This window comes from Neopelma chrysocephalum, unplaced genomic scaffold (assembly GCF_003984885.1).
Source record: "Neopelma chrysocephalum unplaced genomic scaffold, ASM398488v2 Primary Assembly neopelma1_25, whole genome shotgun sequence".
NCBI classification, from domain to species: Eukaryota; Metazoa; Chordata; class Aves; order Passeriformes; family Pipridae; genus Neopelma; species Neopelma chrysocephalum.
In genome coordinates, this window is record NW_020897694.1 from 33,242,555 (window position 1) to 33,259,079 (window position 16,525).

Consider the following 16,525-nt stretch of genomic DNA (forward strand, 5'->3'; position numbering starts at 1 on the left):
ATACACACAAAGCAAAATATAACAATATTTTTCTGTCTTGAACTACATTAACATATTTCACTCCTTACTTCAAAGTAGTCTTTTACCTCATTTAGGCGTGAAGGAAACCGAATCTGTTAATATATTAAAAGATAGCAATGTGATAAGACCTTAAGTTCAAATTTTCACAGGATATTTTTGCTGGGGATTTAACCAGCAAAACCTTTAATCTTGGATACTAATTCCCTCTGTCCCTTCCAGAGTTTCAAGGGTTTTTCTAGTTTTGTTTGGTGTCTGCAGCTAGTTTTGCAGATTTTCATGGAGCCCAGCACTGCGTGTCCCCATCTCCTCGTTGATCCGTGGAGCCTTTCCAGCGAGATGTCAGTGAATCTTTTCCTTCTCTGTATATTGTCTTAGCTCTCCACAATTGCTTTCCTTCTTTAATTGTGCATATGGTTTTGTGTGGAGTGCTGCTCTCCTGCACTACCGCTGAACAAATGGAGCAGGAGGATTTAAACGACTGCAATTAGTGTAAAACGAGCATATGCAAAGGAGTATGGCAGGTGTCTTTCTTCACATTTATGGTAGATTTCCCTGGCATTTGATGGAACAAAGGTATTGATCATGAGTGTGGACTCCATCGTTTCCAGTACAGCATAGGTTTATAATGTGGGGAGGAGCACATTCTTCTGGCAGAATTTCCCTTGAACCATTTTCGTTGCTTTAGTGTGGGTTGTACATATGGGATCAACTCCTTGGCTGTCACAAATCAGCATAACTGCTGAGATAACAAATGAAGTTAAACTGCCTGATACGATATGTGGATTAGACTAAAAATCATTTGGTTTAGAACAGGGGGGTGAAATCCTTCATAGATTTATGCTTCGTGCATTTCCAACTGAAGTCAAACAGGATTGTGCCAGAGGCATATATCAGCATAGGATTTGGCACAGTGTTTGTACTTGCACTGCTGTGCCAGATTAGCACTGTAGAATGGAAGAGACAGATTGCAAACCATGGGTGAGTCAAAAGCTAATCACGTCAACTCTAAGCTGTTAAAAGTGTTGCTTCCCTAATAAAAAATGCCATGAAAACAAACAGATGGGGAAAAGATCGTTCTAAATTCTACATTTAATAAAATAACCATTTCAAAAAACTTATTATATGTTGCCAACATCTTTAGATGAGTTTCTGATATTTACAGACAAGTTGTTATGAATTTATAAATGCTTAATTCATGTTTTTTCTCTTATGTCTTAAAATCAAGTTATTTATGTTTCTTGTTTCAATAATAATTTGAATTACTATTGTAAATTATAATTCCTAAGTGCAAACAAAAAAAAACAAGTACGTTAAAATTAAACCAGTATGGATTAGGATTTATTAATTCATAACATAATAAATTCTCAAAAACACCAGAATAAAACTGTATTGTAGAGATGGGGAGAGTAGACAAGCAGGATGGAGGCTTCACGACTAAGATGGCACTAGGTATTTTCCATAAATCACACAATACCAATAAAAGTTATCAGTTATGAAGTGCTGATAATGGCTTTTGTTGTCATTCTTTTATTTTCAAGCCTTTATTATCTTTTTCCCCCTCTCTGCCATCTTGTTTTTCAGTAGAGCAGGGCTACTTGGAATTTCTAGAAGCCAACTGGCTTCCTTCCCCTCTTCCTCTGCCTTCTCTAGATTTTCATGCTGTGCAAAGTTTGTGTAAAGTTGTTACCACCTGTATTTCATAGAGTACTGTAGCCCCTTTGTACCAGTTTGTCTGTGGCAACATATTTTTATTAGCTGCTGGTTTTTATTAGCCTCTGCTTGGAAAATTCTAAGGAGGAGGAGAACTTTAGAAAACAATGTTTTCCAAAAATAGGTGTCCAGTCATTTACGTTTCTTTCAGTCAATGAATTGATTTAGGGATTTATTTCCGCTGTGATTAAAAATTATTTCTGACACTCTTCAGACTACTCTGCTTTAATATTTTGTCCTATAGCATCTATCAATGCAGCTTGGTTTTACACTATTCCTTTTTCAACTAATTATCCTGGTAACTTGAAATCTTCTCCTTCTTGTTTGTCATCAGGTTTAAATCAAACCTTACATTTGTCATTCTGTTGGAAAAGCAACGTTTGAATGTTTACCTTTGAAAAAAAATGGATTAAGAACATTAATGCTTTCAATTAGCGAAAATATGTAGTGAGGGCAAATCAACAGAAAGAGTTCTGTAAATTAAGACATCTGCATGACATACTGATGGGCAGTCAGAAAATTATTAGTTGAGTTGTATTTCAGGGTGCAGTTAAAAAAAAAGTAATTTAAAAGTGCTGAATCTTGAGATTTGTTGCTCAAGAGCATGCATTTTCAACATCTATATTTTAATTTAGAGTTATTCTTGCTTAATGCACTCAATAGTAAGCTCTGACACTTCAGAAGATTTTATGGTATCACATTTCCAGAACAGGACATTTTTTTCAAAGGGCACAGGTGTGCTATGGAAAAATACCTGGTTTTGCTAGTTGATTTATGCTCATGTAGTATATTTGATTTAAAGAGACACTGTTAAAACCAGAAGATTCTTAAAGCTTGTTCTTGTCTTCAGGTGTTTTTTCCCCAATACTTTTCAGGGAGTATATTAAAAGTCCAGTTTTGAGGAAGTCATTCATGACACCATCCCTGTATGCAATAAGCTGTGCTTTCTGCACAGCCATGACGCTTCCCTGTGACGGAAGCGTTCCTTTGCCTCTCTGGGAGAGACCAGAAAGAGCTGATGGGTCTCTGGATCTGTCAGGAGCCTGCAGTAGTAGTGGAGAAGTGGCTCCAGGATCCAGCGCCAGCTCACGCTGCAGCCTTCCCTTAGCTTTCCCAGTGGGTAAAGCCTCCTTCCTGTGTATTGAGATCCAGCTGGCAGCAGACCTGGGGCAGGAGCCTTTTTAGTCACCAAGGCTTCCTAAACCTCTACTGGCCCTGCATCCTGATGTCCATACTCGGATGTGATATTATCACTCTAAAGTTCTTACCATGATGTTTCTGAAATGTCAGAGCTACTAAGAGAACAGAAAGATTTGTTTTAAACTAACCATATAGTAAATATATGTTTCTTGTATTTCAGATGCTGTCTAAAATTCCTAAAAGTTTCAGGCCTTTTTATCTTTGTAGTTGTCTGCTCTGTAAGTATTGAATTTGCAATCCTCTCCTGGCCCACATTGCCTTAGAATTAGTTCAAAATGGGCTGTGATATTTTCTCTTAGCTCATAAAAAATGTCTTGAGGTTGGGGGCAAGATAGCAAAAAATGACAATACCGTACAGGGCTTCATGCTTAATCAGAACCCTGCTCAGTGAACTAATCACCACTCAGGGCAATGTGGTTGGGTAAGCAGTTGAGTTGGAGGAGGAGGCAGCTTACACTCAAATGTGTCCCTTATGGTTGCTTGTTGAATTTGGCATGAGTTTTTTCATACTGGCACCTGAGGAATCCTCCTAGAAAAAGACGTGCTGGGGAGGATGCACCAGCAATGGCAGTGCCTCACAGCATCAAAGCCAGAAGGTCATGGGGAGATGGGCCTCTCCTAACTGGGGTGGCCAAAGTGCTGCCCTCTCTTAACAAAATCTTCAAAATCAGAGAAATCTTAGACTGCAAGACTTGAGAAAAATTTCGAAAAGTTGGAGTGTATTCTTTTAGCCGTTGTTAGGAACTCCTTTTTGGGTAGTAGGGCTTCTGTATCGGGGGAAAATATATGACGCGCTGCATTTCCTAAGGTATGGGTGTTGCTTTCCAGACAAATCCTGTCCAAAGAGACATTTGAGTAAAATACATCAAATATGTGACTTTGGTATTAAGTTAACAGGTGGAATATTACTTGCCCTTGTTAAGTATCACAGAGGTGCTTTACAGCTGTGGTGGAAACACCTGAAAATGTTGAAACAGTCTCACAGTTGAATGTACAATTTGAGACAGTCTTTTTTAGCTATTTGAGATAAGTTTAGCAGGTATTTTTCAGTTTTTGTGTCACTAATGAATGTTTGGTTTTTATCCTTGCCCTAGATTTTATTCGGCATTTATCCAGATCAAGGTGTTCCATGGCAGATGTTGGCTGTATCACCTCTGGAAAGCTTCTGTATCCTTCTTTCATTGAAAACAACCCTGATCTGAAGTTTTATTGATAAACTGGTTGAAAGGGTGGGTGTTTTCTGTCTTATACCATGGGAGGACTGGATGTTCTCAGAGCCTTGGCTGCACTTGGACTTGTCCTTTGGCACAGACCACAGCCATGCTCCCTTTCCAAGTCTTACTGAATGACACCTGTTGGGACCAAGAAACTGTTCAGAAGAATAAGCAATAGAATAACCACAAATAAAAATGATTCATCACAGGTGAGTAGAGATCTGAATGTGAAAAGTCTTTGAGGGATGAACATTCAGTTAGTAAACAAACAAACAAACAAAAATTACAATAAATTGTAATAAATTAAGTTTCTTGTTCTCACTATGTTTTAATTTAATTAGTCTGATCCACAATCTGCTTGACTCTTATTTCACTAATGTTAAAAGAAGATTCGCCTGTAGATATATTTCACAAACTGTTGGAAGGTTTCTTGTTTTGAAAAGCTGCAGTAGAATTCAATTTTTGAAACGCTGAGTTCTCCTACTTAACTGGTCAGCTCCATGATTTTGAGCAGGGAGAGTCCATTTTAAATAGATTTGATTATTAGCATTCTCATTGTGGCCAATAATGACACTATATAATGTGCTAATTAGTAGGGTAAATGAGGAAGAAAATGTTAGTGCTTGAGGGCAATTTATAATTAAAAGTTGAGATTGCTTTTTGGAGGAAATAAAGAGACTTTTAGTAGGACCAGTGACAACTTCAACTGTAAACTCCCATCAATATACTGTTTACATCAATGTTTTTGTCCTCCTTGAATCAGATGTATATATAGAAAAAAAGACTGTGAGGCAAAGAATATAGTCAGATTTTAGCAAACTTTTCATCTTCCTTGGAGATCCTAAAAATGGGTTTTTCACCCACAGAGCATAAATTAACTTAATGAATGAAACAAACTCTCTAATTCTTTTTCCCCTTTGAATATTTTTTATTTCATAACTCTAGTTCTCTACTGCACTCCTCCATCATTTTTCCTTACAGAAAACATTTAAAAATAATTCTGTTTGTTGATGTTGTTAGAAATGTACTAAGCATTTTGGCTGCAGGCAATGTTCAAGCTGTTAAATGGATGGATGAAGACTGGGACCATGTACAGAGGCAGGCAAAGGAGCAGAACATCAAGGCACAATTGACAAAATGCTATAGAAAACAGTTTGTTAGGGACTCACAGAACTTCTAAAACTGATGGAGCACAGAGAGATAGGATGGATCCAATGTAGACAAAAATTGAACTGGATTGCTAAAACTCCAAAAAGGTGGTGGGGGGGAAGTTATACAACACTCTTCCAGTGAGGAAACCAGTAGGGACAGAGTGGTTACTTGGGTTACAAGTGGCTAAGCTTGTTATACCATGAGGCAATGATGTAGAAACAACCTCATAAGCTACTAACAGGAATAGGAAATCAAAAGAGAAAACCACAAATACTAACGCAGAAAAAAACACGGTTAAGGACATTATGCAAAAATGGATGCTAAGACCCAGGGAAAAGGCCTTCTTTAAAATGGTAATATCCTAGAGAAGCAAGCATAAGTGACCTGGTCATAAATCAGGATAAATAATATATAACTACCTCAGAAACTTGGTGAAAAATAATCAGTACATATAGCATTCTCAAGGTACATTTTACAGTAGGCAGAAGAGGATATACAAGTAGATGTTAAAGAAAGCCTAAAGTCAGCCATGTGCACGCAAATATAACAGAGAATCTCTGTCAAATGTGGCTTTTTGGCTGCCTCTGTACATTGAATTAATTACATGATGGAAGGTAGAACAGGAACTAGATATTTTGTGGAGTGACTCATCTCAGCTATACCTGAATTAGTCATCCTAGGCTCTCTTTATAGTTAATAGAGAGAACTGACATTTCTCGTGAGCAATTCCTCTCATCTTTGCCTAGTAGTCTAAAATGAAGCAATGAATTCCATCTTAAAAACACGGTTTTTTCACTGTTTTTAAGGAAGTAACAAACTTAGATGCAGATGTCCACAGTACACATGCATAAACTATGATGAATGAATACCAATTCAAATGTTTAGCTACTGCATCCCATTCTATCATGTTGTCTACACGAGCCACATAAAAATGAAATAACATGAGTTGACTCTCACACACTCTTCAATACCTTCTAAGATCAACTAGTCAGAACACCAAGGTCAGAAAAAAACGGCTCTTGGTTTAGCTGTGAGCAGTGGACCCAGTCTGGTGCCAGGTGTAAATACAGACAGCCACTGTGTAATGCTTCACAAAGCAAACACAAACCCAAATCCCTTAACAGGCTAACTCACAGCATTAATGTAATTTCAAGAATAGAACTACATCAAAATGAGGCAGTTTAGCTGAAGTGAAATAAAAAAGAACAGCTCTGGCTGTAAATCATGTCAGGGAGATTTTTTTGCTTTAAAGGGACACACTGGAGGCTGCATTACAAAGAAAAAGTTCAGAAGAGAAAAAGCATGCTTAAGTTGCAGAATAAAAGGAGATATTAAAAATAAAAAGATAGTTTCCCCAAAAGTTGGTCATATTTGAATGATTAAAATTTAGAGAAAATCACGTTCTGGCAGTTTAAGGGAAATATAAAACCAAAGTAAAGCAGAACAAAAATGTTCTGAAGATCAGCTTGAGAAAAAATAGTTGCATTTGGATTCATATAAGCATGTCTGAAGTTTTCTTCTGGTTTATTTTGATTCCACCTTTCATAAAGGCTTCTATCTCCTGCAGTCTAACAATGGAATTATGACAGCATCTCTAAATATTGTTTGGAAAAAGATAATTCTGATGGGATTTCAGAGCCTCAGTGCAGACTGGTGAATGATGTTCTGTTGCACTTGCAATCAAAGGACAACCTTTTTTTTTGCTATAGATCTTTCTGATGGTTTTATAAGTGCATGGAAAAAGTATCCTTATCTTTAGAGGAAAAGAAGGAAGAAGCCACTCTTCTTGAAAATAAGGTTTAATTTCCCCCCTTTAATTTTAAGCATCCTTTCTAATGGCTCCTGAATGTGTCATCTAGGTAATTACAGGATTTATTTTAGAAGTATTTCTTAAAAGGAAGCTGCCATAATTATGTGCACCTGAAGCTTTTCAAGACATAAATTGCTACACTCCCAGTAAAAGGCAGACTGTCAAAAGTTGTCCCAAACCATTGGGTTAATGACTTCAGGTCAGCAGATCTTTCAGCTATAATTAAACGTCTATAATTAAAGGTATAGATATAGTTCCAGTTGATACTATTATTATGTATCAATCAGGACAGAAAGACTGTAATACCAAATGACACTTAAAACTTTCAGAAACAAAAGAGAACTATTGTAATTTCTGTTTATGTTTGCGAAGGGCTGTGTGTGTAAATTCTTCCAATTGGACTTGATCTCCTGATTTGTTGCATGTGAGGTTATCTTTTTATCCTTTCCTTTGTGATTTCTTTAAGCAAGGTGTAGGAGGTTAATTTTTTTAATGAATGGCATGTGGGTGTCACTGGTGGTGATTGCTCTGCTTGCCTTGCTAAGCAGGGTGACATATATATTGCTTTGAATGCATTGGCTGCCCACTCGCCACTAGATCTGCTAGGGTCTTTTTTAGATTATTGTGAGAGATTACTCTTTACCAGATCCAGAAGGACCTTTGCATAATGTCACAAAGCTTTATCCATTAGACAGTGATCTAACACGGATGGCCTTAATGAGGCTCACTGGAGGCAGGGCAGAGCACTTCTCTGGGTCCCTCTAACTATGCTGGTTTTTTCTTCTCTTGTTAAAGTCTCTGAGTTCTGTGGGCAACAAAACATCTTTTGGGAAAATTATTTTGATAGGTATATGATTTTTTTTTACAGGTTCACTCTTTGTAGTAAGCTCAGTTAAATGTTAGGTGTTAAAACCATTAAAATACTCAAGCATGTGATTAAGATTTATGATTTAAACAGAACATATACGTGTAAAATCAAGGGGGTTTTGTTTGTTCGTTTGTTTGGGTTTTTTTTTGTTTTGTGTGATGCCTTAACTTTCTATCTGTCACAGATGGGCACAAAACAATTACAGTATAGCTCTACTATAGTAACAAATGAACTGTGAACTGTTTAAAAGCTCAGACTTTCCTCCCCCCACCTCTGCCTTCTCCAACCCACAGGGATGCTTCTTTTTCAACCATACCAGAAGTGGACTATTACAATACTAGGTTTAAATAGTCCTAGATGCTTTGGGACTAATAGAACCAGAATTTTCAATGGATTTGTGGGTTATGATTAGCTGATTTCTCAATTATATTAGACTAGGAATGTAATTTGACCACACGTCATATGAGACATCTAAGGAGGCAAAAAAGAAAAAGTAGATGAGGGAGCTGGAGGTGAAGGAGTCTGTGAGAACTTCAACTAAGAGGAGCTTGAAAATACATCTTTCAAATGTTTGAAACATCATGAGCAAAACTTTGCCTAAGAAACAAATCCTCTGGCACTAATAGGATATTAATTTAGTTTTCCCTGTGGTTGGAGTTTCTACGATTTCGACAGTCTTTTCACCAGTACAAATTCTGTGATGTTAAATTGCTGAGCTAACGATGCAGCCTTTCAACTAGTACAAGTGCTTAGAGAACCCTACTTCTCTGTCTCTCTGTGTAGTTCCGTATGCTATTTTGAAGCTTTGCTATATCTGCAATAGCTTCTGAAAGGACTGGTGATCCCAAAAGTCACTAGAAAGGTGTATTTGTTTTGAACTTGCAACTCCTGTTTTCTTAAGAAACTTGATCAGAACAGTACTGCTTGGCTAAGAAGTAGACATTTATTCTGTTCATTTCACAGTTTCTGAAACATTTCAGCTGAAGAATGTGTTTTTCAATATGAATTGACTAATCTATTTTTTTTTTCTAGAGTTTGTACAGCCTATATTCATCTTTACTGGAATGTTACACCTTAACTTTATTAACAGCTATGAATCTGACTGACTTTCGTGATTCTGCTCTGTTGAAATTAGACATAGGAGGCCCATTTGGAGCACATGTAGTTGATGAGCAAACAGAAGAATACATCATAGTACAAATCAGCCAGAATGAAGACACAGGATCAAGGAGGAGACGCCAGCAGCAGGTGATGGTGTCTAAATTTTCTTTCACTTTTTCTGAGATGTGTTTTATCAGTTATATTTCCATCACCACTGTGTGAATTAAGTGGTCGTGCTTTTTCCTGCTGTGAAGTGTGTCAACTTCAGCATTAGAAAACTTACTGTAGTAAGAGTAAAGTTGTATTTTCTTTTGCCTTTATAAGACTTCCCCTGGCTTCCTATATTAAAATTTCATAAAACTTATGCCCCTTGGCTGACACGGAGTATGGATGTTCATGTGTTTAAAATTGCCAATATTTAAAAAGTTGTCTTTGAAGGCAAAAACGATTGCAAAGGGCCTTTTTGCGCTCACTGAAACACATTTTCACATTTTGTTGCAAATTATTTTTTCAAACGTGTCACATTTATTGGCTTTGTTTCTCTTAAGGCTTTGTCATTGTTGATGTTGTTTGTAATGAGTTCCTTCTGCTCTTCCCAGACAATTTGGTAAAAGAGGATTTTTTTACAGCCTGTCAGTGTATATCACTGAGAAATAAAAATTAGCCTCATCATTTAATAAATAGCACTGACATAAAAACAATGTCTCTCATTCTGTATACATGACAGGCTGACCTGCCTCCACCAGGGCCAGCACAGCTGAACAATGCCATCAGTATTCCCACTTACACTCCATCTCACAGTCTACAGCAAAAGACTAGTCCCACTACCTCAGTGTGGCGAAAAATACCACAACACCAATTACCATCTTAAACCACCCAGCCCTGTGATGAGGAGATTGCTGCAACCTGTGCTGCTAGCAGTGATCCCCAAGCAGCCTTTGTGCTGCTGTGGGGCAGCCAGAGCACAGCTGGCTGCAGCAGCCCACCTCTGCTGGCACACCAGTGGTGATCCATGACTAAAGGAGCATTTTCTTTACTGAATTTTTACTGTCCTCTTCGTGATGTCTTGGGGTCATGATGTTGTTCCTGTACTTTTCGTTGCCTCTGCCTCATGGAAGTTAGTTTTCCTCCTAGTCAGTCTTTAGAAGTGAACTATGTTGTAGTCATTGAGCCTGTCTGCCCTAGATGCTCCTTGTAGTCAATGCAATGTGTGATTTGGCATCCCTCCTCTGGAGGACCTCCAAGAGGTGTCTGTCATTTCACTGATTGAATGAAGGTATGAGGATGAGTTTGCTCCAATCTCAGCATCTGTAACATACCTAATCAGGGGGAATTAATTTAGACTTATATGTATTATGCCTGACCCATAAAAAATTCTCCTAAATAGTCAGGAGAGATAAAAAGGAGGAATAAAACCCTAGATCAGAGGCATATCACTATCACTGACTTCTGTTAATATTGCCAAATGTGACTCTCTTGCAGGTGGTGTACAACTGGTCTCTACCCTTAAGTTCAAGAAGAAATCAGCAAATCATCACAACTAGAACCTTTCAGATACCAAACAGGTTGGCTAAGAGACTGAAAAATGATCCACTGAAGTAGTAGTTTACATAGACTTGATTATGAAGGAATAGAAAATGTTTTTAAAATAGTCTATCAGTGCCTGATTCAGAGGGGCAGGAAAGGATGACTTCTTGTTTCTTTTAAAAAGGATTTACAAGGCTGGTTTGTACTTAAGTTACTTTCCAAACAATACTATTTAGAGGATAGAGTGAAAGTGTTCGAGGAGTTGCTTGCAATTTTAAAGATATAACGTACATATTTACAGACACTCAAGATAAAATTAATGCACAAAAAAACCTAATGGTATTTCATTCCAGGAATAAGCAAAACTTCTTTTCCTTTCACCAGAGGCACCATCTTCATAAACATTCAAGCTTTCCTACAGGAGTCTGGAAGTGTTCCTCTCTCCATGAAGCATCAATACCTTCATGCAAACATAGAGGCACAAGTAACAGTTGCATCCATCATCTTAGTAGGTGTCTACGTGCTGATCATATTCGAAGTAAGCCAGTCTTGTACTTTGATTTTATTTTTTCCCCTACATTGTAAATGGATCACAAGGAAGGGTTTCATTCTTAGGTTTTGATATGATTTTAAAATGTGTATGCAACTTCTTCATGTACCATCAGTATTGCTAATGACATGAATAAGATATGTGTGAAGAAATTGTTCTGAATTGTAACTGATTTTGGCAAGTTACAGTGATCTTGTACATTTTTCTATTAGGTTCTAGAATTATGGGGAATTATAGTTTGGCCATTACAGTGATAATACGTTTGTGTTGTAAAAGGTGTGAAAATTTTGTTTTAAAGTTATATTTTTTAAGGTAAGGTAAAAGAAAAAACTCTTTGGATATTTGCCTTCCCTAAGGTACCTCAAGCTATGAATTTAGTGTAATTTTAAAAGGTTAAAATGAACACACTTTTTATTAAGTAACATTTAGGCATTGTTTCACTGTATTATTTGAAGAAAAATGAAGTCTGAGTTAACATGAAGTCAAGGGACAGGGAACTTTAAACATACATTGCAACATCATTCCAAAACCTTGAGGTACCAAATCCAATGAAAATGCATTGCATCACAAAAAGAATAGAAAAAAAGTCAGAAACTGCACAGAAGTCTGACTGGTTTATTTGAACTGAAAACACTTACTGTCTGGTTAACTTAAAAAAAATAGCAAATGGGGAGGAACGCTTTTTTAAAAATTGTTTTTAATTCATATGCGCATTCACACTGTCAATGAATTCTCTGAGTTGAATCACATCTGATTTACATTAGTATGAAACAAAGAAATGAATCAGATCAAGTCTACAAGGTGCTCCATAGTAAATATGTCCACATGCTCATTTTTCTTCCACATCTTGCATATTTTTAAGCTTTTCATCTTGTTGCCCATTAAAATGGTAAGGTAGTTGAACACCACCTAATCAAATATCAATAATGGATGCACACAACATGACAGATGCTTCAGACATTTAGATTATGTTGTTCAGCAATGGTGATTTCTTTATGGACTGAAAAATGCCTCTATGTACCTTATAAATGAGGAAAGAGATATAATATTAAGCGTGGAGTGGGATTGGACTAGATTTTACTATGAAGATATGTAGACATGCAGCACAGCACCAAAGTAATCTTAATACTTTTAAATGCAGCTTTTATTTTCCAAAAAAACCCAACTATGCAACTCTTCAGCAATTGCAAAAGCATCAGGTTTTAAACGTATGTTAAGGGTGGTTTTGTGTTTGCTTCCTGGAAAACTGCTTTGGAAAAATGCATGGGGAAAAGGAAATAAAGGCTTGAAACTGAAAAGGGAAAGCATTTGTTTTCCTGGTTTTTTTAAGAAAAAGCTTTATAACAGCTTGTTAACTTATTGTTTCTGTGAAAAGATCAAGGAAAGATTTCTGTTGTGGGCAGAAAAATTATTTCTGCAAATTCGAAGATAGAAATGAATACTTAGAAGTAAACTTTTTTGAAATTTAAAGTGTGGAAAGTCGTGTATTGTGTCATGATGTTAGCTATTTTCTCCATAACATCTGTAGGAATGACAAATGCTACAACCAGAGTAAGTTTTAAACTATAAGTTTTTAAGCTGGAAATAATTATCACAGAAACAAAACTGGAGTGTTGTATGGTTCCCTCATGGATTTCTTGCAAGCAATGGATGTTAATATTGTTAGAATATGTAATAGTCGCTTTCCTTCTATTCAGTATTTATAACTTCAGTGACTGAAGTCCTGCTTTCTCAACACATTTCACTCTCTATTCCATTAGCTGTTATCACTGTTACAGAAATCAATGGGTGTTACTGTGGGAGCAATTTTTCATGGATTTTCATTTTCAGCGTTGCTGCTCCCCATCTTTTGTCAGTCTTTATTAGTTTCCTGTATTTTATTAATTATTATTTGCAATATAGCTTCAAATTCAGACGGTGTTGACACCCAAACCAGTTTTAGAGCTGTATGTTCACATATTTTCTTTAAAAATGAAGAAAGAATGAAGCATTTTATCTTTTCAAATCATGAGAGCCACACAAAGGCATGCCTCCTGTTCCTTCAGCACAGCCCTTTTCCCCAAACATGAACAATGGATCTTGTGCCCACGAGCTGCTCACCACACTGTCCTCATCTTTTAATCCTTCCTTCCCCTTCTCCCTGTATTCTTTGCTATCTTAGTCACCAAGGACTGTGCAGAACAGGCTGTAAGAGCTTCTGCATCCTGCAGGTACAGATGATGGGAGAACCTGATGAAGTAAGAGGTTCCAGTTGGAAACTGAAGTGCATTTATTGTAAACAATCATCTCCAAACTTTTACCACTGTAAAGACACAGCGTAAATTCTGCTTTGAAGCAGCTGTTTGTCTCTATGTTAGCATGAAATTTCTGTATCCAGCATCATTCTTTGTTAGTGAAGAAGTTTCAGAAAGTGCTGTTCTTCAGAAAACATCCTAAACTGTTGAATTTAATTTCTTCAGGCATTTATTTAAAGTATTGTTTCTTTGAAACTGATTACATAAAATACATATATGTAAAATACAAATATTCATAAAATACAAATATGTTTCTGGTAAAAGAAGATGCCTCTTTTCCTCCTTAATTTCTAATGATTTTTATTTTCATGCTTACCACAAACATGAATAATTCCTTACTTTGCAATTCTACTACTCTATCTCTTGAAATTTTTGTATATTGCTTTTAATTCTCTTTAGATGATTATCTCTTAGTTACATTTTCTGTTTGAAATCTGAGGCCTTTTTTCTTTTTTTCCTCTTATGCAATCATCCTTTCCTTTGGTAACTAGATATTAATTCTCTTGAAATCAATTTATCTTCAAATATCAATCAGTTCTCTCTTTGCATTTCAGTCTTCTAATCCCTTCCCTTCTCCCAAAGGAGAAAAACATTCTGATTCTTGTGGGGTTTTTGCTTAAATCTAATCTATACTATTTTATAGACTTGATGAATACAACAACATATCTAATGTTGTTCTTGAAAGCATCCACCATGCAGGAATTTCAAACGGGTGCATGTTCGAATGAAAGAAAGGAAGAAAGTGGAAGAAATAGAGAGAAAGAAAGAGACAAAGAAAGAAAGAGAGAGGTTTATCTTTTTTGATCTCACCTCTGCTGTCTGACCTGAGGAGCACAAGTTAGGCAGCCTATAAGTATGTTTTCATGTTGGTCCACAGGGACATCTGATGTAAAGTGCTGATGTACAGATGATATTGCTCTCCTAAATTAGTTCGCAATGTATTTTCAGATAGGTTTTTTCTAGTGTTGATTGTCAAAATGTGTAGCCTCTTTTGTTGAGAATTTGAAAAAAATCAAACAAAGAAAAATTTAGAAAATTTAATTTTTTTACTTTTTTTCTTTTTTGCTCCAATTATCTTTGTTCTTTCAGCTAAGAGTGTATTTTATCCTTTGCCTTCTTTGATTTCTGTTCTTTTTTCTAGAAAAACATTTTCCTATGTATATAACTAAAGTGACCATTCAGGTTCAATAAGCAGTGGTGTATGGTTGTTTCTGGTCATACAGCATGGTCAAGGAAAAGTAGTGCAGGTAAAATCTATTGTTAGATATTAGATAAATACAGTTAGATATCCTTGATGTGTCCCATTTTCCCTGTATTGCCTACACAGAGAATTGTATAATACATCAGTTACACTAAAAAGAGATCTATCTGTCTATCTCTATCTTAAAATATCTGTTAAAATGTTAAAGTGTTACTGGTATTCAGAAAAGTTCCTTGAATTGCTAAAGCTATTATTAATAATCACTAACTGCTTATTCACAGCTATGTTGAGGCTTCATTAATTTGAAATATGTAAGGAGGACTGTTAGACATCAGTTATAGCTCATTAATTAATTAATTGAAATGAATGAATGTGTGCTCTTGTCCAATATTTTCCTTTAATAATGTATTTGTTTTGTGTTGTGTGTTAAAATGGAGTGTTAGCTGTTTACGCTACTTAAATGAACTAGCAGAAGCAAATATGAAAGTAATGGCCTTTTAAAAGCTATTTTATAAAACATTTCATTTAATCGGGAAAAAAAGGCAGAATGAAATTTATTACATTAAATTATTTAAAAAATAAGAAAAAATAGGAGATAGCAATAGCATAGCAAATAGCAGAAAAGTGATACAAGCAAGTATCAGAAATTCTGTGACAGTCTCCATAGATCTGTTTTTTTATCACAGACATTATTATTTAGCTTCATATCCTGTCTTGTAAGTATTCCTAAAAAAGATCTTGCAGGATCTTTTAAATAGCATTTTAATGATCTGTCATCTTGAATGACATTTACGTGTCTGTATTTCTTCTTAAAGCACAAATATTTGAAAGTGCAAGAACTGGCCTTAAAAGCTCCAGCTTCTTACTAGCATGAAGTATGGGCTTATAATCACAGTTTTTATTACTTTAATGGAAACGGGGCATGTCAGTTTCTCTCCATATTACTTTTCTATTATTAACTATCTTAAATTATGAATAAACATCCCCTAAGCTTAATTTCCTTAACTCAAAGCAGAGTGATTTTTAATAGCGTCTAACCAGCAGAAATTAACTTCAGAGAACAAAACTTTTATGTGGTTTAGTCTGACTATTTTTCTAGCATTGTGGGCTGGTTGAACCGCTGTTTCCTTGCAGGAAACACTTTTACAAATGAAATAAGATGTTATTACTGCAGTCTATGCTCACGCAGTCCAGTTTTTGCCTATTTCCAGTAATGAGGCTATAACATCAGAAAATTATGCTCTAGAGAGGGAATAGGCAAAGGAAAGAAATATTCATTGGTTATATGAAGTATAATACTAAGTGATAGCAATAGGCTAATCTTAAGGGAGATTTTTCCTGATAAGGAAAGTCACAGAAACTGTGAGTGATCACAGAAGTGATCAGCTTACTCAGCATGGCTTCTCAGTTCCCATCCATTCTTGTATTGATCTGTCTTTAAATATAGACTGAGAAGAGTGTGGATTAGAATGTTCCCACCTCCACATATATCCTCCCAAAAGATTGGTAGCAAAGGAACAGAAGAAAATCTATAGCCATTATTGGAAAAGATTGCGTAAAAAAAGAAAAGAGTAGTTGCTGCTCTCCCTAGCCCTTGTGGGAGAGAAGATATTCCTACTGCTATTGATTTCATTTGTTCTAGGATGAAAAAATTGTGAAGACGAATTAAAACACTGTTGTAGAACTTGGTAGAAAATTAGGGTCTGATTATTGGACAAACCACCTACTGTCTTTGGTAAGTCTAAGTGATACCTCCCTGGGCAAGAGTAAAAGTTTCCCCTCATCTGCCCTCTGGTCTGAGGATGGTAGGGAATAAAAGAGCCCAAAAGTCATAAATGCTGTGACTCTGGGGGGTTGCACAGAACCTACATTCAGAG

General features: G+C 36.2%; 1 protein-coding gene across 2 annotated transcripts in view; it reads left to right on the forward strand.

Moving 5' to 3' along the window:
* Positions 1-16,525, forward strand: part of OCA2 (OCA2 melanosomal transmembrane protein) — a 171,123-nt gene that overhangs the window by 24,863 nt on the left and 129,735 nt on the right. For both annotated transcript variants that reach the window (XM_027674837.1, XM_027674838.1), the window contains 5 exons: positions 3,092-3,149; positions 4,026-4,098; positions 9,066-9,223; positions 10,559-10,641; positions 10,988-11,141. In XM_027674837.1, coding sequence (XP_027530638.1) covers positions 3,092-3,149; positions 4,026-4,098; positions 9,066-9,223; positions 10,559-10,641; positions 10,988-11,141 — 526 coding nt within the window. The remainder of the gene's footprint in view (positions 1-3,091; positions 3,150-4,025; positions 4,099-9,065; positions 9,224-10,558; positions 10,642-10,987; positions 11,142-16,525) is intronic.